This window comes from Heterocephalus glaber, unplaced genomic scaffold, assembly GCF_053883595.1.
Source record: "Heterocephalus glaber isolate CG9 unplaced genomic scaffold, H.glaber_assembly_v1.0 deba00001066, whole genome shotgun sequence".
Taxonomy (NCBI): Eukaryota; Metazoa; Chordata; class Mammalia; order Rodentia; family Bathyergidae; genus Heterocephalus; species Heterocephalus glaber.
Window position 1 is genome coordinate 497,438 of NW_028258186.1, and position 23,021 is coordinate 520,458.

The 23,021-nt window shown below is 52.4% G+C and overlaps 2 protein-coding genes across 9 annotated transcripts in view; one reads left to right on the forward strand and one right to left on the reverse strand.

Moving 5' to 3' along the window:
* Window positions 1-295: 295 nt before the first annotated feature.
* LOC106008604 (uncharacterized) lies at window positions 296-5,762 on the reverse strand. The gene is made up of 4 exons (XM_021251664.2): window positions 4,855-5,762; window positions 4,299-4,439; window positions 3,135-3,487; window positions 296-2,947 (listed from the first exon to the last, which is right to left on the reverse strand). The coding sequence occupies exons 1-2, from the start codon at window positions 5,613-5,615 to the stop codon at window positions 4,424-4,426; spliced, it is 777 nt and encodes a 258-aa protein (XP_021107323.2). The 5' UTR covers window positions 5,616-5,762; the 3' UTR covers window positions 296-2,947; window positions 3,135-3,487; window positions 4,299-4,423.
* Mamld1 (mastermind like domain containing 1) overlaps window positions 3,834-23,021 on the forward strand; it is a 119,622-nt gene continuing 100,434 nt past the window's right edge. For 6 of the 8 annotated variants that reach the window (XR_015450708.1, XR_015450709.1, XM_087209761.1 and 3 more), the window contains exon 1: window positions 5,980-6,102. The gene's annotated coding sequence lies outside the window, so the exon portion shown is untranslated. Of the gene's footprint in view, window positions 4,112-5,979; window positions 6,103-6,862; window positions 6,958-23,021 lie in introns of those variants that run through there. The other 2 variants (XM_004874113.3, XM_087209758.1) reach the window with 2 other exon arrangements.

The window sequence follows — 23,021 nt, forward strand, 5'->3', positions numbered from 1 at the left end:
CTTCGACACCATCTCTCAATTGTGCATGTGCTCCAAATCCATCTGGATTTCCCTTCGTGCCCCAACTTACATCCCCACATCTGTTGGGGGCGGTCCCCATCCCCACCCCTATCTACACCCCATTGGCATCACCTGCGCATGCAGGAAGCCACGTTCCTGGTGACCAAGGAGCTGTGGAGGGAGAGACTGACTCTTAGCCACAGTATTCTGGTTTCATGGTGAAATCAATGCAAGTCATTCTACAGACCCTTCATTAACTGTTCGCTTGGTAATGAGGGCTTTTTTCTTAAAGGTTCCTATTATTTTATTTTTAATTAAATTCTTTTATTGGTACATTGTAGGTATACAAGACAATTACATTTCTCATTGGGAATTGTACCTTTACATAATGCATCTTGGTTCTTATTTTTTCCCCATTCCTAGCCCTCCCTTCACCCACTCCACCCTTCCCTATTTACAAAGACTTTATTTCCATTTTTTCCATTTCTCAGCATTTTTCCTTTCCCTTTCCTTTCCCCTGCCCCTCCCACTACCCTTACCCCTTTGGACCTTTTCTTCCTATTTTGCATTATCGATTATTCATTCTAATCATTGGTACATTTTAGGTATACAGTATAATGACATTCATCATTAGGTTCCTATTATTTTAAATCAATGAAGTCGCCAGGAAATTGCAATCAATACTTTAACAATTTCCCATTTGTTTCCACTGTGCCCCTCAGAAGTGCTTGCCACCACCAACAACCCCAAGAAGATTAAAATTGTTCAAGAATGCAGTGAAAGAGATAATTCAACTCATTTCCTGGTGGCTTTCCTCCACTCCACCAGGGCAAAATGCCACATGACCTCCAGAGTGCCTGAATCTGGCTCCGCACCCGGCATGGACTCACTCGTCTTTTGCTGGACTCTCAGGGCCTTACCGGAGTTGCCCATGAGCAGAAGGCCTGAGGACCCACATGCACCTGAATCCGAGTCCTCTTGTTCCATTCCACACCTGCCTCCTGCTTCGGGGTGCTTGGGATGGCCATCAGAACAGCACCCTCTTCTCTGAGGCTGTCGGGCTGTGGGCCAGGCACCACACCCAGGGCAGTCCTATGGGGGGCGCGGGCTGCAACCTGATCACACTAGATAATGCAGGTACCATGTGACCATTGAATAAGAGACACTGGGGGGAGGGGGGGCTCAGGAGGGGCTGCAGCCAGCAGACAGCAGAGCTGGGCTCCACCAGGCCAGGGTTGGGTGCAAATGACGTGCGGAGCCAGGACAGCAGAGCCTGGGGCTCCAGAGTTGGTAGAGATGTGGCAGCCACATCTGTGACCCCACTTCCCCTCTCCAGGTCCTTACTCTGCTGTCCAGAGGGCCCCTGGACCCCATTTCACCCCTACTGACAGTCAATCATGAGTCTCTCAGGGAGGCTGTGGGTGCCCCCCAAAAGCCAGTGTGAAACTGTGGAAGCAGGAAGAGCCTAGGACAAAGGCCCCAGGAGTGCAGAGGAGAGAGCCAGGCCTGCGATGGCCCAGGGAGGGAGGGTGCCAGTGTTGTGAGGGCGAGGGCAAGCTTCAGGAGGAGGCGGCCTTGGAGATGAGCTGAAAAGACCAGGCAGGGTTTCGACAGGAGAGCCGGCATGGGAAATGCAGAAGCGGGAAGAGCCAGGCTGTTAGGGGTCCAGAGAGAAAGCCAGCCAGGCAGGAAATGTGGCAAAGCACCTAAAGAGGAATCTGGAAATAGAGGCGGTGGGTGTCCACCGAGTATGCAGAACCTTGGTTGCCAGGCCAAGGAGCTAGAACTCAGTGCCATCAGCAGTAGGGAGCCACAGGAGGCTTGGGAGCAAGGGGCTGATGATGAATAGATCAACTAGATGTGTTTCCTTCTCGGTCAGCCTGCACGTGCTCTGAGGGCCCCGACCTATGCAGGTCACACACAGCATTCCAGAGACTGCCTGCTTAAAGCCCCAGCATTGGTCCTGTGAGCTTGGGAAAGCTTGGCATAAATTCACAGGACGGTGACTATGAATGCCAGGTGGTTGTCAGATCCGTGGAGCCCCACACTTGCATCAGACCAAAGACAGGCCCACCATGCGCCTTGGTGTGATGCTCCTGGGCCCCACAAGCTTAGCCTCGACCCACCTCTTGGCAGCCACTCAGGGTCCCCAGGCAAAGGGCCGCTCCTGGAGGCCCCTAGGGGAGATCTCTCCTTGCCTGGATCTGCAGGTCCCGGCTGTCCGCCCTGGGCAGGTGGCCACATAGCAAGTGGAGGTGGCCCAAGCCTAGGCGGCCAGTTGCTTCCTGTTCTGCCACTCGTGAGCCTCTCTGAGGCCCCTACTTGTTGATCTAGAACGTGGACAAGACTACTGCTCACACGTCTTGGGGTGCAGGACTCCTGCAGGGGAAACGCAGTTGAGGCCTAGAGAAATGGAGGAATGGGCTCTGCTAGCTCAAGACCCAGCCCTGCACGTTGGGTGACAAGAGGGCCCTCGCAGTCTTGGCAGTCTACTCAGTGAGGAGACAGCCACCCACAGCCAGCCTCTGAGCCTGGCCGCCTCAACCGTGGGGTGCCTTCGGTGAAAGGTGAAAACCACAGGGGACCCGCACTTCCCCAGGGAACCCACAGAATCACTCTCTGCACCTCCACCTGTGAGACTGCTACCAACACATCTGGACCACCCACCGTGCCCTTTGCTGCCATGACCGGGCCTGACCTCCAGCCCTTTGTTTAGTCACAGACCTCCTTCAAATGTGATGACAGCTACAGGGCCCTTTGGCGGTGGGTGTGCAGGATCCTGCGGCCGCTGGAGTTTCCTGGAAAGTTCAGGGAAGCAGAATGGACCCACAGGTACGGCGCAGAAACTCCATGCCCAGCGGCACAGGGATGCAGCAGTGGATACAGCAGGGACCAGAGGCTGCCCTCCTGGGGTGCAGCCTGGATCAGACGCCAGCTTCGGGGAGTGCTGGAAAGAAAACAAAGAAGGGAAGGGGAAAGGAAGTGCCAGAGATGGGCGTTGGGCTTGGAAACACTGACAGGGTGACCAGGTGACGTCTGTGTCAAGATGAAAGGAGATGAGGGGCCGGCCGGCAGTGAATTCCAGCCCAGGAGAGCAGGTACAGCAGTGCAAAGGCCCTAAGGTGGGAACCTACCTAGTGTGCTGGAAGAGGCAGGAGGCCAGTGGCTGGAGGGCTGCTGGTGGCAGAGCCAGAGGGAGGATCATGTCACCCACATGTAGATGGGGGGACCTGAAGGGCCCCAGGGCCACCAGAGGCACTTCAGTCAGGCTCCGTGAAATGGGGCGTCCTGCAGTCCCGCCTTTGCCCAGAGAGGGGGATGGTGCCAGGGAAGGATGCCACAGGCCAGTCCGCTGGGTGGCTGCTGGCTGCTGGGGAGATCGATCCGGGTGGCCCAGGCCAGTGTGTGGGACCAGGAGGGTCGCCGTGGAGGAGCAGGGAAGGCTGGGATTGCAGAAGTGTTCGGAAGACGGTGATAACAGAGTTGTCTGCCAAAAGGATGTGGGGTGGGAAAGAGAACAGGCGAGGCTGATGCCAGGCTGGTGGGCCTGGTAGCTTCAAGGATGGCGCCGCCAGCGCTGAGACGGTGGGTACTGGGGAGAGGGCTTGGGGCAGGCCGGGGCTCAGCTCAGTGGCCCCGCGCGCAGCTGGAGAGGCCCAGCGGCTGTGTAGGTGACCTGCCTGGTGGGCACTCAGCCCCTCTCACCACTGCCACAGGCCTCGGGGGACACGCTGGGGGGATGGGCACCACCGCCTCCTTGGGGAAGCCCAGGGGCGTGGGTGGGGCTTGAGTGGAGGCCTGGGAGTGGAGCCTGAGCTTCCGGCTCCGCCCCCGCGGCCCAGCACACTGAGGGACAGGACGGAATGCTAATCGCCTCCCTCTGCGCCCCCTGACAGTCACTGCGTCCTCCCCTTTCTCAATCAGATTCCCTTCCAGAGACTCGCTGGCCAGCTCTCTCAGCTGGAGGAGCCACTGGGAGCCTGGGGAGACTCCTCCTCCCTGTGGGGCCTTGAAGGTATGGGCCGCCATCTGCTAGCGGTTCAGTCACCAGAGAGCGACACCCTCTCCTGGCCACCTGCCCCTGCGAAGCGGACGGGCGGGCCCTGCCCAGGTGAGTCCATCCCACCAGTGGTGCAGGGCGCCGCTCTTCCCCTGGCAACTTCGTGGAACAGTCGGGGGGGGAGGGCTCAGAACCCCACTGAGGGATTTTGCTGGGTTCCCGCAGGGGCCGGCCACTTTCCTAAGGCCTAGGGCGTGGGTTGGGGCGAAAAGGAGGGGCGGGTGGGCCGCTGTCCCACCTGATTCCCGGATGGAGGCTCGGCCTGCCGGGCGGCGTCGGGGCTCTAGTGGAGTTAGGGCGAGAGCTGAGCAGCTGCTGTCGGAGTAGCCCCGGGAGGAGACGCGGCGCTCCGGGGGGCTGCGCTCAGCTCCCGCCGCCGCTGCCGCCAGCGGAGGTCCAGGTTAGTAACCGCACCTGGGGCCGCCCGGGAGCGCGGGGCAGCCCCGCACCCGCACCCGCACCCGCCACGGGAGAGGAAGGGAGGGAAGCGGAAGCGGAGGGAAGGGAGTCCCCGGCCTCCCCTCCGGTGCCCACCGCCTGGGCGCTTGCCCAGGAGCCCGGGCTCTTGCAGAAGCTGCAGGTGTCGGCCCGGATAGCCCACGGAGAGGGAGGGGGCCAGCCCAGCGCAGCTTGGGCAAGGCCTTCCCTGCCTTCGGGGTAAGCTCACCGGTGGGCAACACCCAGAGCTTCGCGCCAAGGGCAGGAGGGAGCGCTGGGGGGCGCTAGGCAGGGAGGGGGCGGGGGCGGGTCAGTAGGAGGTCCCCAGGTCGCCAGCGCAGGTGGGCTCTGCTCACCGAGGGGAGCTGGTGGACAGCGGGGAGGAGACTGGCGCTGCGCAGCCAGCAGCCACCCCCTGCAGGTGAGTCCCCTCCCCGGGAAGAGAGGGGTCCCTTAGCTCTTGAGTGGGGCTCCGCTGAGGATGGAAAGGGGCCCGGTGGGTCGCTTTGCGGTGAGACTCGCCCGTCCCTTCCGTCTCCCTCTCGGCCTGTGCCTTTCCTGGCTTCTGGCTGTCGGGGTGCCCTGTCTTTGTCTCTTGGCCTCTGTCCGTCTGGTCCCCTCTGAGTGCCGCTCCCCGCCAGCTCTCCGGTTTTCTCCCGTCCGGCCAGCCGGGCACATCCGGCTGACTCTCCAGCTCGCTCTCTGGGGCGGGCGCGGGAGGTGGCCCTGCGGCGGCCTGCAGGTCTCCGAGCGAGCGTGCTCGGCCCTCCGCCGGGCTGGGTCCGCTGGCGCCCGGACGCCTACGGCTCCGCTGTCTGTGGGCTCCGCTGTCTGTGGCCTCCGCAGGGCGCAGCGCCCAGGCTGGACGAGCACCTGCCGCCGAGGGCGGGCCACGCTGGGGCGCGCGGAACCGCGGAGGCGAGCGCGCCGTCTGGGGCCCCGCCGCCGCTCTGCTGCCCCTAACTGCCGGGTTTGAGTAGACGGAGCAAAGCGTGCCGCCCACCTGCCGCCGCGAAGCCAGCCTGCGGCCGATTTGCCCTCCCCTCCGACAAGTCTCCGGGTCCCGGGGCCCTTGGGCAGCTGCAGCTCTTTGGCTGTTTGGCGGCCGGGGCCCCATCCTGGCCTGGAAGCCCGGTGCGCGGAGGCTCCGGGCCGGCGGGGTCGTGGGCAGGGCAGGGCAGGGCAGGGCAGGGCAGGGGAGGGCAGGGCAGGGCAGCGCAGGGCAGCTTCTCCTTTAAGGCCAGAGCCGCTGGCCACTGAGAGTGCGAGGGTGTGTGAGTGTGCTGTGCGGCGTGCGTGTCTCCTCCTCCCCGAGTGACACGGCAGTGAGAAATGCCTATCAGTAACTTAAACCCCGAAACTCCACCTTCCGGGCGCTCGGCGAGGCGCGGCTCGGAAGCCGGGCGGTGGGAATGGAGCGAGCAGATTGAGGCCGCCGCTGCAGCGCCACCAGCCAGCATGAACTTGGCCGCGAGCTGAAGCCCGAGCCGAGCCCGAGCCCGAGCCCGAGCCCGAGCCCAAGCGGACGGTGGGGGGTGGCAGGCGGCGGACGGAGGCCGCGGGCCAGGGGTGATCTGCAGCCCGGCTCGGAGCTCCACAGCACGGTAAGGGTGAGGGTGGCGGGGCAGGTCCGACCACGCAGCTCGGGAGGCTCCGGGGTGCACGGGTGGACCCCGCTTGTAGGCCCCGTCGTGAGGATCCGGGCCCCGGGTGCCATGAGCCCAGAGCCCCCGAAGTTTGCTTGGAGCACAGGGCCCACCTGACCCCGGGGGCCGGCCGTGCCCCCTCCGACCCGCCCAGCCTGGCCGGGCAAAGCTCGCATTGCCCGGGGCCATGGCCTCTGCCTGCTGCCGGTCGCCCAGAAGGCGGGCGGGTGTCTGAAATCGGGCGGAGGCAGCTGCACACGGAGGGAAGGCAGAGGGGCGCAAGCTGCGCGGGCTCTCCAGGCTCCCCTGGGCCACCGGGAGGCTTCCATGCAGTCCCCGCAGCCCCGGGACCCTCACAGCCCAGGTGCCACCGGCAACGCTGCTTGGGCTGCTTTGGGTGCCGGCTCCGGTCCCGCGGGTGGGCAGTGGGCTCCAGGGGAAGAATTCTCTGGCCCGACCCGGTTTGCCCGCGCGGAACAGAAGTGTGGGCCGTGCGAGCGCGGAGCCCACTGCCCTGCGCTCCCAGCCCCACCAACTTCTCCCGGGAGAGCAGCCCTGAGCGGAGCGGAGCTGGCGGCTCCACGCAGCCCCTGCTGCTGTCCCACCGGGCGCTCCGGGCTCCTGGGCATCTGCGGCCGCAGACTTGGGCGCCCGGCGCTGGCTAGGGCTGGCGGGAAGTCCCCCGGAGCGCCGCCAAGTACTTTTCTGGGCCAGTTGGCTTGGCCAGGCTTCGTCCTGACGCAGTGTGACCAAAGCCTCCTGGAAAGCTGACGATGCTGTCGGACGGGGGTTCGTGATTCAGTTCGGAGACTGGTAGGATTCGCCTCCTGGAAAGCGCGACCCTGACGCCGTCGGAACCTGGGCTCGCCTCTGCGCCTGGCGCTGGAGCTCTGGAGCCTTCTGTGTCCTGTACTGGGTGCGGCTGAGCCGAGCACCCCAGGGTGGGTGTGTGCGGGCGGCAGAAGCACAGAGTGGCTGGGGGACTCCCCTCACTGGGTTGGCTTGTCCTTGTTGTTTGGCAGCAGAAGGAACCCGGGCGACGTCTCCAAGGCAAACGTGCGGTGCCCTTTGCTGGGATCCACCGAGGCTGCCTCCAGGACGTGGTCTGTGAGGGCCAGCGAGCAGAGCTCGGGAGAGGCCAGCCCTAACAAAGACGCAGAGTCTGCCCAAGCCCAGGCAATTCTGCCAGAGTTGGCCAAGGAGAGGGCCCGGGTCTCCCGGGAGAGAACCCCGCGGGAATCACACTGCCTCGTGCCCAGGCGGGCAGCGGGTGGCCAGGAAATCCCATCGCGCCCCGGACTGCGGAGAGAGCAGCATCGCAGCGGCCGGTGCGGCGCAGTTCTTGGCAGGCAGGCAGGCATGGGCTCCTGCCCGGTGCCCACCACCGGCCGGCCGGGCGGGGTCCACCGTGCACCCGCCGGGGCTTCCCAGCCGCCACCGCAGCTTGGCCCCCGAGGCGGCGCAGCTCCTTCCCCTCCCTCCCTCCCTCCCTCCCACCTCCTCTTGTCTTTATAGATCCCCCCCTTCCCACCCCCGCCGCCGCCACCGCCGCAGCCGCCAACAATCCGCTTTATAAAAAGCCCCTTTGTTTCCCAGGAGGCCGGGGCGATCGAGGGAAGGGGAAAGGGACGCGGAGGCAGGGGTGGGGGTGGCTGCCTCCAAGTGGCTTCCAGCCGCCGCTGGCCGCTCGGGACGCGGACAGAAGGGGCTCGGGACGGGAGGCACTTGTAGGCGGTGGGGGCGGGGAGTTGCGTCCCCACCACCCTCTGCCGGAGCCGGGCGAGGCGCCGGGAGATACAGCCCGTGGCGCCCGCTGTGCGCTCAGCCCGCCAGCCCGGACGTCCTCGGTCCCGGCTGCGGCGGCGGGCCGCTCGGCAAGCTGGCGGGCGCGGCGCAGGCTGGCCAGAGGCGAGGAAGCTGCTCCGAGAGGGGCCCAGACGAGGCCGGCCAACGCGCTCACCAAGCTCGGGCACAGGGGGCGCCCTTTCCTCGGTTTCGCTTTCCCCCGGGCGTCCCTGGGCCCCAGCTCAGGGCTGCTGTGGTGCCCACAGGAGGCCGAGCGCAGGCACTGGAAGGCTTCCGCCGCCCTGCCCTGTGTGGCTGCACTCATTCCTTCCCGCTCCCTCTGGCCGCTGAAACCCTGGCAGGTGCCCTTTGTTTGGAGGGGCAGAGGGGTAGGAGCCACCGAGCCAGGGTTCCCTGCAGGGCCAGCGCGTCAGCCTCCCGCCTGCGCGCCCACTCAGCGTCTGGCACCTGGGGGCGTCCTGAACACGGAGGCTGCCGGCTTTAGTCGTAGTGGTGACTTAGCGGGCAGTCCTTTCCGCCTACTGCCTACTCACCGCCCAAAAAAGAAAACTCGGGGCGGGGCGGGGGGGGCAGGCTTGCACTAGGAAATGGTAAACATCTCGCAAGTAACCTCTGGCCATCCTGCCGGCCTGCTCCTCCCGTCCCTGTCCCCCGGAGGTGGTGCCCTTCCGTCTCTCCTCGGAAGTTTGCTGGGAAAGAGGATACTGACAAGGAAGCCAGACCTACGGGGAAGGGGGCGGGGCCCAGTCCCAGCCGGTCAGTCTCCAGAGCCAAGGGGCCGCCTCATCTCTGCCCGGCCCTGCCCAAGTAATGGGATGCCCGGCTCCGTTTGCCGTTTGCCTTTTCCCGTCTCGCCCACTCCTCTCCATGCCCGTCTCCGGAGGTGATTAGCAGTGTTGGTCAAACGTTTGCTTCCTGGTCTTTGGAGTAGGAGGTGAAGCGTTAACCTTCCACTACGCACGCACGTGTACACACACACACACGCGCGCGCACACATACACACGCACGCATGCATGCACGCAGCCCAACTGCAACTCAAACCACAAGAAAGTAATCAAAACGTAAGCTACTGGTTCTGGTTTCTCCTCCCCACCCCCTTTTACTTCTCTTCTGGAGCAAGATCATTGGAAAGTAGAGCTGCTGATGTGCGAGATGGAACATATGGTGCCTCCATGAGAGAGAAGCTGAAATGGCCTTGAACCTGCAGCACAGACCAGCTGTTTGCCGCCAGCCAGAGCAGCTAGGCAGCTTCGTCCCCTTAAAGGAACAGCCTCTTTCTCTCTGTGACCAGTCTGCACAGTGACTAGGACACTCTGCAGAGGGCACGGGATGGGCTCCTACATTGCTTGGTGGCTCCGTGGTGCTCCAGTGCCTGTCCCTGGGTCTGGGGGCTGTGTCACCCTCTGCCCTTGCCGGCCTCCTCTGGAGTGAGGATCCTCCCTCCGTGCTGGTGTGAGAATGTGACTCAAAGTGGACCTTGGGGAGGGGGAGGCAAGAAGAGGGCATGACAGAGGTGGAGTGGAGGGATTTCCAGACGCCTGCGGGGAAACCTGTCTTGTCCCTGCTGGGTGGAAACCCCAACCATCTTTCTCCTCTTCCCCGACAAAAATAGCTCGGGAGCTGGAGCTCTTCCTTACAAACCATCCTCTTCCTTCTGTGACCACCTCCAGTTCTCCCTCGTCCCTGCAGTGTGTTGGGGCCAGTTTGGAAGAAGAAGAGCTTCAGCAGATACAAGGAAACTCCATGTTGGGAAATCATCCACAAAGGGTGGCTTCGTCTCTTCTCCTGCCACCGACGCCGACAGTGACACGGACGGGATGTGTGGGCTGAACAGGAACGGTGCTGAGTTTTTAAGCTCACCCAGGAAATAGCCTGTTGCTGGGTGGGGATGGAGGGGCCACATAGGAAGCTAGGAGACTGAGTGCTGTCGGTCCTTTCAGTAAGGAAATGATCCTTCAAGCTTGGCCAGCATGTTTACGGTGCCCCTCGCTTCCAAAAGTGATGATGCCGGGCTTAAAGTGCACCTGTTAATGAGGCATCCCTAGGAAAACCAGACACTGTTCGGGGTTGCAAAAGGGACACAAATGGATCTCAAACAAGTGGCTTTTCTCACAGTAGTTGCACTACTGTTCTTTAAATGGGTTTTGCAGAGGTCTTTTTTTTTTTTTTTCAAGGATTCTGGTTTTCTTTTCCTGCACCGAGGCGTTGCAGAGATCATTAGATTAGGAGCTTGGAAATCCGTGTGCTGCAAACCTAGCAGAGTGCTCCCCGGCAAGTCCACCCTTCCTCCTTGCCTTCTCTTCAGAACCTCTGAGTCTGGTTGGTTCCCTTCCAGGTCTAAAGCACTGATTTGTGGACAAAATCGTCATTTTCTGGGAAAGTAAAACACCAGGTTCAGCCCCATAGATAAAGAAATGGGGCAGAGATTCCAAGGGACAAGGAGAAGAGGGTGGAGTAAAACAGTGGCAGAAGGCCAATCAAAACCGTATTAAAGCGGGAAGTGCTCTCTCTCCCTTGCATCTTTCCAAGTGAGAACATCTAATCCAGCAGCAGCATGGACAGAGGCCCGGGAAGCAATCCAGAGAGCCTCTTGTTTGGTACCCCTAATCCAACATCTCAAGGCCCACGGCTAGCAGGCCTCACTGGGCCGGTCTGCAGATAACGGGATCGAAACTGTTTGGAAGTGCACTGGCCTGCTTCCAAAAGACTCATCAAATTAAGAGCAGAATTGCTGTCTTGCGGTTGTTTAGCCAAGGTTGTGAGGACAAGGAGGCCTTCTACCCACACACGTGTACTCCCCTGAGGTGTGGTTTGGAACGCATTGTCTGGAACCTTTTCTTCCCTCTTTAGGCCCCCTGAGTGTTTTCTAAAAATCGCTTTTCCAACTTTGAGGATGTAGCAGCCATGCAAGAGTCTGCCGCTGTCCCACTTGTGTTCACATTGATTTTTTTCAAATGGGTGGGGGCGGGCATTATGAAGAAGGACCTTTCATCCTCGGAGCTCTTTGGCAATTATCTTGCCGCCATAAATGTTGATGCACATATAATGGATGTAAGTAAAAAATCTCCTTATCCAAGCAGAAAAGGCTGAGTGTTTGTTGGAGCAGATAGAATGCTGAGGGTGTGAATAGACCGACCCAGATGTCACTGGGGAGGGAGATAAATGATGGAGGAACAGGAGCCGGTTACTATGGATCAGCACAGTAAACCAATCCCCATCACACGCCTCTCCCCACACCGCCGAGGAGTGACCTAGGTAGGCAGCAGCAGTCAACTCTGTGGCAGGAAAGAAGCATCACAAAGCTCGGTTGCAACCGGTCTGACTCTTTCAGACATTAAGTCTGTGAACATCGTTAGGACTTTGAGAAGGAAGGAACCTGAAGGGATTTTGCGGTGCATGTTTAACGCTTACTTGTGCTGTGTCATTGTTGCTGAGTCTGTAAATATAGCAAAGGAAGAAGGAAAGGCCTCGTGGAGCTGAGGGGCAGTTGGTGCCTGGCGGTGAGAAAGAGCTTGTGTTCCAGAGTATGTATGTACGAAGACTGTGATGTGCAGTTGCCGGGTCCTGCACCCAAATTACCAGGCGGGGAGCATTTCTGCCAGGGAAGGAGATGGGCTCCTGCCTCTCTCCCCTCACCCCACTCCCATGGCCCACCCCAGTCTCAGAGCCTCACTGGTCTCCTTGAAGCCTTGGGTCTCCTCCTAAAATGTAGCATCTTCACAGTGTCCCAGGCACCTGGATACGTCACGATCCAAAGCGATCCCTGGGGGAAGCAGCAGCGACAGTAAGTGGCCTGGATGGTTGTAGGCACTGAGCTCCCCAGAGTAAAGGCTTCCGGGAGGGAGCCTAAGGAGGTTTCGGGCAAAAGGAGGACAAGCTCCCTGCGAAGTCCCTGAGCTCTTCTCTTTCTCAAGAGCTTCAGGGGAAGCCAGCTTCAGACTCCCCCTTGCCCTCCCTGTCCTGCAAGTGGAAGGGCTCGGCCTGCCCCTGTGGGAGGGTCCCCCCATGGCCGCCCAGGCGTGGGTGACCAGCGCCTGAGCCCTTTCTGCACAGCCCAGTCTCATCGTCCCTGCCCTCCTCCTTCCCTGGGGTGGGGGACACACCCGCCTTACTTGTTCTGTGCACCCTGCTGTTTGCTCTGCCCAGTAAATGACCATGAGTGAGGATTGCCAAATGCCATGTCTTAAGGCCGAGACTTGTTTCCTGGAGCCCAGAGAAGGAAGGAGGGGGCAGGCTACAGGATTCCATCATCTTGCCACGTCTTCCATCTGCAGGAGTACCTGGACACTATGCCCCATGGGCACATTTCTGCCCATCCTAGGAAATCTCACTGGAGGCCACGGGTTCTGAGCTAGCAAATGGCACTGGGGTCACAGGGGTCTCATGGCCCCGGTTGGTGCTTTCCATTTTGGAGGGAAGCGTGGGCCTTTAGGGACTGAAGACAGAATAACGATAAAGTTGAGTGCTCTGGAATGCCTTGGGGATCGATCCCAAATGCTCTCTCCAATTCTGCCAAGCCCCACTCCTACCTCGTGAGTCATGCATTTATATTTTGCCCAGAATGTGAGCCAGTCCCCGGCTCTGAGCCTTGCGTGGCATGTTGGCACAGTAGTGGCGGAAGAAGACAGGACCCAGCCCTCCTGCCTTTTTGTGGCCTCATTCACCTGCACGGCGGGCATAGGAAGGCCAGCTCTCCTACAAACTCAGGTGCTGAATGATGGAGAGTTTTCAGGTTGGACGAATGGAGGCTGATGATCGCAGAGAAGAGGAAACTGAGGTCCAGGGACCAGGGAAACAGCCAACGTTCCCTAAGGCAGGTGGCGAGGGAGCTCAGTGTGACAGAAGCCTGGTGGTCTGCTCAGTCACATGCAGAACACCCGTTTGCACCCAGGTGTGGGCAGATGGGCATCCCTTAGAGGCAGAGCAGCTGTGGTGAGGGGAACTGCAGTGCGTGAAGGAGGGACGTTTTCGATTGTGCCGTAGCAGGATCTACCTCTCCGACGTGTGCGGTGCTCAGCTGTCTTGGGACAGCAGAGGGGCATTGGGAATCAGCGCTCCAAGACTGCAAGGAGATGGAGAATGGAGGCTGGAAGTTAAGGCTCAGTCTGGGGCCAGGGCACCAGGGCCTCCGGAGGGACTGTGTCTCCTCTTGTTTCAAGTCGCTACCCCAGAGTAGCGCAGCCAGCCCCTCGGAGGGCTTGGCTGGGTGGGCTCTGTTGGCACTCGTAGGAGATTGTTATTGTTTCGTTCTTAATGACATCTCAGTGCTAATATCTGCCTCTGGAAGTTCCAGTGCCGACCTCAGAATTTTAAGTGGGACAGTAGTTTTGGTGCAGTTGCCAATGTCACATGCTTTGCGTGTCTAATTCTGAAAGACTGGCACGCATTATACTAGGTTTGGGGAGGGGAGCACAGTGTTTTTAAGCCGCTTGTCTGTCAAGGATTAGTTTAACCTCTAATTACTACATTTCCTTCGCTGTTTGTTGCATGAACATGCTGTAACAAAGCTCAAAGAAGAGTCCCGTTTTATTTTGCTGCCACTTTAAAATTAATTTCCAGGATATGGAGTTAAATCTGACACACTTGGTGTTAGCATAATTGTGCTGCATTCGAACTAAAGCGAACAATCGGGTTGCTCCTAGTGATCCCCAGCAATGGGCTAAAGAACGTGATTGTGCTCCATGCAGCAACGGCCTTCAAAATGAGCCCTGAAACTACCGACAGTCACTGCACTGTCCCCACTGGGGAGCCCGCGCCCCCAGAAGCCCCAGGTGTCACTTAGGGAGTGTGACTGTGCGTTGAGCAGTGGAGCAGCTGGGGGGCACTCCCTGCCCTCTAATGGGACGGGTGGCGAGGTGAGGCCTTTGTCAACCTGGAGCCTCTCAAGAGCTGCCCTGGGGCCTGACCAGGTCCATGAAATCCTAAGATTAAGCCAGCAGCAAGCCTCCATGCCGGCATCTCTCCCTCCTCCTCCTCCTCCTCCTCCTCCTCCTCCTCCTCCTCCTCCTCCTCCTCCTCCTCCTCCTCCTTCCCCTCCCCCTGGGCATCCCTGGGTGCCCCTACCCACTCTTGCTTGTGTTAAGCCAGCCAGATTTGCCAAGGGTGGAAAAGTGGAGATCGTGTTGAAAATGAGTGCTTGGTACAGGGCCATGATGCAGAGCAACTGCGATTCCTGCCCCCGGCTGGGGTGTCCTGGCCTTGATCTCATTAGGCATCTGAAGGGAGAGGAATCCTGCAAGTCACTTGAGAGCAGGTGCCACCCATCACATAGCCACACAAAACAATAGTGGCTTGCAAATCGGAAAGTTTGGCAGTCTGCTGATGGCCCCTTGGAAGATGCTCTGTTTGGGACCAGCTTTCTGAGCCTGGGGGCAGCCCCTGGTGCTGCAGAGGGAAGAACCTCCCCCTGTACGCTAGGCCCTGCTTTGGTACCAACTAGCTCCGGCACTTTGGGTGGATCACTTCGCCCCCTGGGCCTCAGTTTCCCCACCTGTACAATTAAGGAGTCAACTGGGAGCATCCAAAGGACTCCTCCACCTCCAACATCTCATGATTCCCTGAGAAGCCAGTTACCCAAAATATTTGAAAAGGACGTGGAATAATTTGTGGTTCTTGAAATTATTGGAGACTTCAAAGCACGGGGCTTTCAGTCTTATTTGCGGGGTCTGAAACTGTTACATAAGTAATAACTGAGCTATAAAAGTTCTGGCTCAACACCAAGGGTTGATATGTGTGCATGTAGGACCAAAGAATAAGGACATTGGAAGTTCCCTTAGAGACCCCCATTTTACACATGAGGGTGCGGGTGTGGGGCCTGAGAAGAAACCCCACTTGCCAAGGGCTGCCCAACAGGTTGGTCAGAGTTGAGCAAGGCCAGGCCTTGGGATCCGCATCTTGCAACCCACCCTGTGGTTCCCAAGCCCTGACAGAAGAAACCTCCACATCCCCAGCTTCGTGTGAGCCTGAAGTCAGCAGAAGACAGGCCTGAGAGACTGTGATTTCTAGCTGTTAAACAGTAGCTTATCAGAAAGGAATTTTTGTCCCTCGCCCCTGCCCTAACATCTACCAGTTATTCTCAGCTAACAGTAAATACATAATTTTGTTGGTCTTGTACCAACGCCCAATTGAAAATAAAACAGATTTTTGAATAATGGAGAGGGTGGTCCCTAGGGGCTTGTTATTTGAGATTATTTCATTTTAAACAGATGGGTTGTTTTAGGTTTGACTTTATATTTGGTAATTTTCATTACAGAAAGAAAAAACAAACTCAAGTCACCCCACCCTTATTTTTGTAATGAGTAACAGTTTGTCTTGTCTAAAAGAAGCTTTTAGTTTCTCCACTGTTTGGTCCCACAGCGCTCAGCCTTAGTTTGTTTGCTTTTTAATCACATAAATGTGTTGGCTCCTGAGGTGCTTACCAAACGCACCCAGCCCACCCCCACTTCGCAGACTCCGGGACCATCCCTGTGTGTTCCTGCCCAGCTACCTCTGTTTTGCACAGCACCCCCTCTTCTGGCCCGGAGCTGAACCAGCTGGGGTGCCGAGCCAGGGAGATCCTGGTAGGGGTGGTGGCCTGAGTGCCAGGCCTAGCTCCACTGCCTCGCTCTGTGACGCTGGACAGCATGCCTCGCTTCCCCTCTGGGCCCCACACATTCCACTACAGTGAGGGGACTGGCCTCGAGGGCTTTCTGGGGTTTCCTCTTATTATGTCAGATCATTCTATTTGGAGGATGTGACTGACCAGTAATTTGCCCTTTCGATGTGGCCACATCGAGTGATGTTTCTGAAAGAGGTAGGTAGTTATCTAGGCCAAATGCACTTGTAAGTATGTATGCTTTTCCACCACGTTGATGGCTGTCAGGTTTTGGAAGATGTATCTATCTATTTCCAACCCCAACCCATGTTTATTAAGAGCTGTGGCCTTGAAACCAAGACAGGAAGAAAGGTGGAGAAGAAAGAAGGTTGCCCATACCCTCCCCCCACTGCCGGCCCTCTTGGGCAGTGGGACTGGCGTCTATCTGGCTGCCCCACCACTCCCATTTGGATAATAGGGAAGGAGGAGTTGGTATGAAACTGGAGCCTGAAGTAGTCCAAAACTGGGAATTGGCTGCTGGTCAGCTCAGTTCAGGAGCTGGTTAAAAGTTACTTTGAAAAATGGATTCAACAAAGATTTATGTGTGTCTGCTATGTACCAGGTTCTGTTGGAGAATGCACGAATGAATGGGTGGATGACTAGATGGATCAATGGACGGAAGGATGGACAAGTAGATACGTGAGAGTTAAGATGTAAAACACTACTAAATACCCAGGCCAAAAAAGTGCAAATTAATGATATATCAGTGATACAAGAGTGAATAAAAGAGAAAAAAACACATGAAAGTACTTTAGTGGTGGAGACAAATGATAGACAAGATTAATAAGTAAACTCTGTACTACCTGAGGTGATAAGGGCTTTGAAGCAAAGTAAACCACAGGCAGGAGTTGGGAAGTGCTAAGGATGGGCACAATTTTCAGTAGAATGGACAGCAAGGACTTGCTGAGAAGGGGCGATGTGAGCAAAAACTTGGAAAACCACGCATCAACTAGGCCAGTGCTGTTCAAAAAAAAATGTGAGCTACTAATGTAAGCCACATGTTTACTTTTAAATTTTCTAGTAGCCACATTAAAAAAGAAGCAAGAAGAATTAATTTTAATAATATATTTTATTTAACTGTCTTAGTTACTTCCTCGTTGATGGGACAAAATACCTGACACCCCCAGGCTAAAGAGGCGAGGTTTACTTTGGCTCACAGTTTTCAGGGCAGAGGGGCCTGGCAGCCTTGGGAAGCAAGCAGATCGAGGAGGAAGAAGGGAGATGGACCCTTCCAGGCCACGCCCTAGTGACCCACTTCTTCCAACCAGGATTCATCTCCACCATCACATTTAGCTATAAACTCATTGGTGGACTTATCCAATCGCCTCCCAAAAGCCCCACCTATGAGCTCATGGGGCTTTGGGGAAAAGCTCCAGATATAAACCATGACATTAACCAATGTATTAAGCATTTATTTCACTATTTAATCAACATAAAAATTGATGCGAGATTGTGCACTCTTTTATCATGTTAAGTCTTTGCATTCTAGTGTGTACGATACATTTAAGCACATCTCAATTTGGACTAGCCACGTTTCAAGTGCTCAGTAGCGACATGCAGCTACTGGCTACCATATTGGCTGGCACATGAGCCAGACTCTTTAAGTTGAATGTCTTCATTTTAATATGTCCCACATACACTGTGTTTCATAGGGTACTTTCTTTGCTGAGTGGGATGAAGTTATTTTAAATGATGAACATGCTAATCATCATTAATTTGCATAAGTTCTTTCATCCTGAGTATTCAGTAGCCTTAACATTTTAACTCTCCTGTATATACCGGTCCTTCCATCCCTTCATCCACTCATCCTTCTATCCATCCGAAGTGTCCCTACCTGAACCTGGTTCCCAGTTTTTCTGCCTTGTAGGCTGGGTTCCCAATATAGATCTGGAGGGAGTTCAGCAGACCAGTTGGCATCTGTCACTCTGAGCAGGGCTTGGAGGAGCATTGGTAATGGGTCCTTTGTCAGAAGGAGAGCTCACTATCGACTTGAAGTCCATCCCAGTGACAGTTACCATTCCTGAATGCCAGCCTGTGCCTGGAGAACCTGTCCTGTTGTCTCTTAGAAAACCACCATAAACTGAGAGGCCTTTACTCTTTTCTCCCTACAGCTCCCTAGGGCAGTGATGGCCGAACCTTTTAGAGCTTTCAATGATAACAAGTGCACCATAGGTTCACCACCACTGTCCTAGGACATCAATTGGTCATTTCTAACCTTATTGTAGTTTAATTTTTTTGCTTGTTATAAATTCAGACTTCCAAAACCATTGCAAGAATAGTTCAAGGGATTACTGAATAGCTTTCACTCAGTTCACCAAATGTTAACATTTTAACACATTTTCTGTTTTATCCACCATCCCCTTCTACACACACACACACACACACACACACACACACACACACACACACACAATTTCTTTTTCCTGTGTGAAAACAAATTACAGACACAATGTTCTTTTAGCCCCAAATATTTCAATGTATATTTCTTATAAACAGAATTCTCCTACAAAATCACAGGATGTTAACCAAAATTAAGAAGATAACATTTGTACTAACCTATGTAAAGATCTTATTCTAAAAGACCTTACTTTGATTTCACCAGTTGTATAATAATGTACTTTATACCAAAAGAAAATCCAGGGTCATGCCCTGCATTCAGTTCTGCTGCCTCTTTAGTCTCCTCAAATCTGGGTGAATTTCTCAGTCTGCTTTTGTTTGTTTGGTTGGTTTTTTTGGTACCAGGGATCAAACTCTGGTCGTTGCGCTTGAGCAGCAGGCGGTGAAACCACTGAGCTAAATCCCCGGCCCTCTCAGTCTGTTTTTGTGTCTCTTGGCATTGATATGTTTGAAGAATACAGACCTGTTATTTTGCAGAATGGCCCGCAATTTGGGTTTGTTGTTTGATGTTTCCTTGTGGTTAGACTCAGATTCTGAACTTCTGGCAGGGACACTACAGGAGTGTTGTCAGTCCCCTCAGTGCCCTGCATCGGGAGGCACATGAAGCCACTGCATCTCATCTCTGGGGTGGTCACTTTGATCACTTGGTTAAGGTGGTACCTGCCAGGTGTCTCCACTGTCCAGACACTGTTTCTTCCCCTTGCAATTAAGGAGTATCCTAGGGGAATGAATAGATTTTGAAGCTATGTTAATATCCTGTTACTCTTGAAATTTCACTCACTAGTTTAGCATCCATTGATGATCCTTGCCTGAGGCAAGTTTAGTATGCTGGTTTCCAAATAATGAGTTTCTGATTGCATCATTTTTTCTGTATTTATTATTTGGCTTTCTACTGTAAGAAAGAGCTTTCCCTCCCTGATCATTTCCATCCACATCATAACTAAATATATTTACTTGTATTTGGTGAAATTAGGTAGACTTGTGAGTTCTTATTTTATCCAATGAGTTAAAGTCTTTTATTATCATTATTTATTTTGACGCTCAGATTGTTCCAGGTTTGGTCAGTGGGTGCACCTTCAAACTGGCTTCTGTGCCTTTTTGTTTGATTGTTCTCTGAGCATGGCCTTAATTTTTGGCACAAGGTATTTTAAGCCCATCTTGCATCTTCCCCGCCTCAGTCCAAAAATTGGCCATTTTCCCAAGGAATTCTAATTTCTTTTATGAATGATGTTTAGAAACCATGACCTGCTGCTATGTGTGTCATCATTTCTACAGATGTGTCTTGATAGTAGTTCCTTTCAATCTACAAAGCTAGGAAAGTTAGCATTTAACATGTCTATTTCTTTTTCTTTCATTATGTTTTATTATTATGACAATATATATTTCTCTATCTGCCTATCTATCTATAAACCATGACTTCACATTGATTCCTCTGCATTCCAATCTGCCTTTCCCCTTTCCATATTTATAATTCCCTTCTTAGATAGCACGAAACCTCTCTGCCAGTATCCATAATACAGTTACACCTTAACCCTAGAATACACAGAAAGTAGTGTCAGAATAGCTAACTTACGACTCGATGGTAGGCTGTATTGTGGTATAGGTTGCTTCCAATATTTTGCAATTACAATGCTTCAGTGAATGACTGGGTAGGTATGTATTTTCATATTGTTGAAGCTGTATCTTCGGAGTAGCTTCCTAGGAGTGTGGTTGGTGTGTCAAAAAGTAAACACAAATGGAGTTTCATTATATATTGCCGAATTCCCCTCCGGAAAACTTTCACCAATTTGCATTCCCATCAGCAATGCATGAGAGTGTCTTTTTCCCCTGAAGCCTCACCAGCAAAATGTTTGCTATACTTTTTAATTTTAGTAAATCTGATAGGTGAGAACTGGTATCTCAGTGTAGTTTAATTAGCATTTTTCTAATTATGGTTGACTTGGAACATCTTTTCATATGCTTAAGAGCCTTTTTGATATTTTATGTGTGTAAATTATCTGTTCAAGTCTTTTCTCTCTATTTCCATTGGGTTTTTGCTCTTTTATTATCAATTTCAAGAGACTTTATGTAGTAGGGATATTAGTTTTATATGTTATAGTTGCAAGTTATTTTTCTGAATTGATTTGTTGTTTTTTGATGCTTATGTTTTCTTTGCCATTCAAAAGAGCTTTATGGAGTCAGATTATCACTCTTTCTTTTATCATTATTTTGGCAGTAAGTTACAATTAGCCTTTCATCACACACCCCCCCCACACACCGGGTTAAAGAGTAATTCACTGAATTTTCTTCCAGTATGTATATGGCTTCATGTTTTATATTTATATTCCTTACTCTATTTGGAATGTATTCTTGTGAATGATATATGATGTAGCTCGTACCCTTTCCACAAGGTCTCCATTTATCACAAACACAGTTTTTTAAATGTCCACCTTTTTCCCAGTGATTTGAAAGGTCACCTTTATTATACACTATGTGTACCTCAGTCCATTTCTGAATATATATACTATATATATACCTCCAATATCACACTGCTTTGATTCTAGAGCCTTTATAGGAGGATTTTTTAAAATATTGTGTTTTGAGATAATTATAGAGTCATATGCAGTTTTAGGAAATAATACAAGAGCGATCCCATATACCCTTTCCCTACTCTCCCCCCATGTAAGGGCTTACATAAGTACAGTACAGTATCACAACCAGGATACTGATATTGGTACAATCTGTCCACCTTGGTTAGAACCACTAGTTTTACATGCAACCATTTGTATGCAAGTTTGTGGGTGTTAAATTCAAAGCAGTTTATCAGAACTGTAGGTTTGTGTGGCTACAGTGAAGGGTAGTTCCATTGCCACAGGAGCCTCGGTACTCCATATTGGTCTTTTATAGCCAAACCCCATTTCTTCCTACCCCGCACCAAGTCCCAAACCCCTGGCCACCACTAATCTGTTCTCCATTGCTACAATTTTGCCATTTCAAGAATGTTGTACAAGTGAAGTCATGTAGCATGTGATCTCTTGAGATTGGCTGTTTCCACTGAGCCTAATTCTGATAGCGGTGTGGAGCAATATGAGGGTCCATTCTCAGAGATGTGTAGTGATCCTCATTGGGATTTAAATTTGCATTTCCCTAATGCCTAAGGATATTGAACATCTTTTATGGAGCTCATTTGCCGTCTGTATACCCCCCTCAATGAAATGTCTGTTCAAGACTTTTTGTGTAAGATGGGAAGTTTAGGTTGAGGTTCAAAACAAATTTTTTTTTGCCTGTGTATGCTCAGTGGCTCTAGCAACATTTGTTGAAAACTTTACCACCTTCAGTGGATTACTTTTGCACCCTCTATCAGAAAAATAGTGGGGCATATATTTGTGTGGGTCTATTTCTGGTATCTTTATTTGGTTCCATTGATTTGTGTGTCCTAATTAATGTAGCCATATAATAAATGTTAAAGCAGGTAGAAGGATTCGTATTTACCAAACTTGTTCTATTCTAGGACTTCTATCCTTCCATACAAATTTTAGAATAAGCTTGGCTGTGTTTACAAAATGCACCACTGATATTTTGACAAATTACATTACAACTGTAGGTCAATTTGAGACTTGATATCTGTGTTAAGTCTCCTAATCAATAAATGAAATATGTCTCTTCATTTATTTGGGCCTTTATTTCTTTCAAAAGTATTTTGTAATTTCCTGGATACAGATCCTGTGTGTTTTTCTTAGACTGAATATGTAAATACTGCATTTTCTTTGAAGCAATTATAAATGATGCTGTGTTTTTAAAAAACGCTTTATTGGTAAAATTCACGCACTTGAAGTATTCAATTTAGTGGTTTTTAACACATCTTTAGGTCATACAGCCATTACCAATGTCAAATTTCAGAATATTTTAGTTACCCTCAAAAGAAACTACACATCCATTAGTAACCATTGCCCATTCTCCCTGACCCATGAGTTCCGGCAACTATTTATCTGCTTTCTGGATCTATGGACTTTCCTATTCTTGATTATTTCATATAAATGAAATCTTATGAGAGGTAGACTTTTGTAATTGATTTCTTTTTCTTAGAGTAGTATTTTCAAGCTTCATCCGTGTTACAACATGTATTAGTATTTCATTCCTTTTTATTGCCAAATAATATTCCATGATATGGATACACCACATTTTGTCTTTTCATTCATCAATTGATAGAAATTTGAGTTGTTGTTTTTGACTATTGTAAATAATATTGTTATGAACATAAGTTTTTATGTGGACATATGTTTTAATTTTCTTGCGTACATTTCTAGAAGTAGAATTTCTGTGTTGTGTGGCAACTGTTTAACATTTTGAGGAACTGTCAAATTGTGTTCCAAAGTAGTTGTACCATCCATTGTGCCATCTTACCAACAATGTGTAAAGTTTCCAGTTTTTCCATATCCTTGTCAATACTTGTAATTTTCTCTTTTGGATTATAGTCACTCTAGTGAGTATGAAGTGTTTTTGCATTGTGGCTTTGATTTGCAGTTCTCTGTTGACTAAAGATGTTGAGCATCTTTTCATGTGTTTATTGGCCATTTGTATACCTCCTCTGGTAATTTTTGCTAATTTTTAAATTGAATTGTCTTTCTACTGTTGAGTTGTAAGGCATCTTCATATATTCTCAGTACTAGGCCCTTATGAGATATATTAATTTTTTAAATTTATCATTGTTTATTGGTACATTTTAGGTATAAAATACAGTTACATTCATTGTTGGGATCTTGTACCTTTACATGAGTATCTTGGTTCTTATTTTTGTCCCCATTCCCCTGCCCTCCCTTCAACCCCTCCACCCTTCTCTATTTACAGAGACTTTGTTTCCATTTTTTCCTTTTCTCATATTTTTTCTTTTCCCTTCTTTCCTTTCCCCTACCCCTCCCACTTCCCCTACTCCTTTGCTCCCTTTCTTCCTATTTCACAGATATATGAATTTTTAATAGTTATTACATTCTTTAGGTCATTTTTCCACTTCCTTGATGATATTTGCAATACAAAGGTTTTAATTTTGATGAAATCTATTTAG

Bases quoted from the DNA above. Each gene is read 5' to 3' on its own strand.
- LOC106008604 (XM_021251664.2), bottom strand. From the start codon at position 5,615: ATGGGGCCCCGGCCGCCAAACAGCCAAAGAGCTGCAGCTGCCCAAGGG.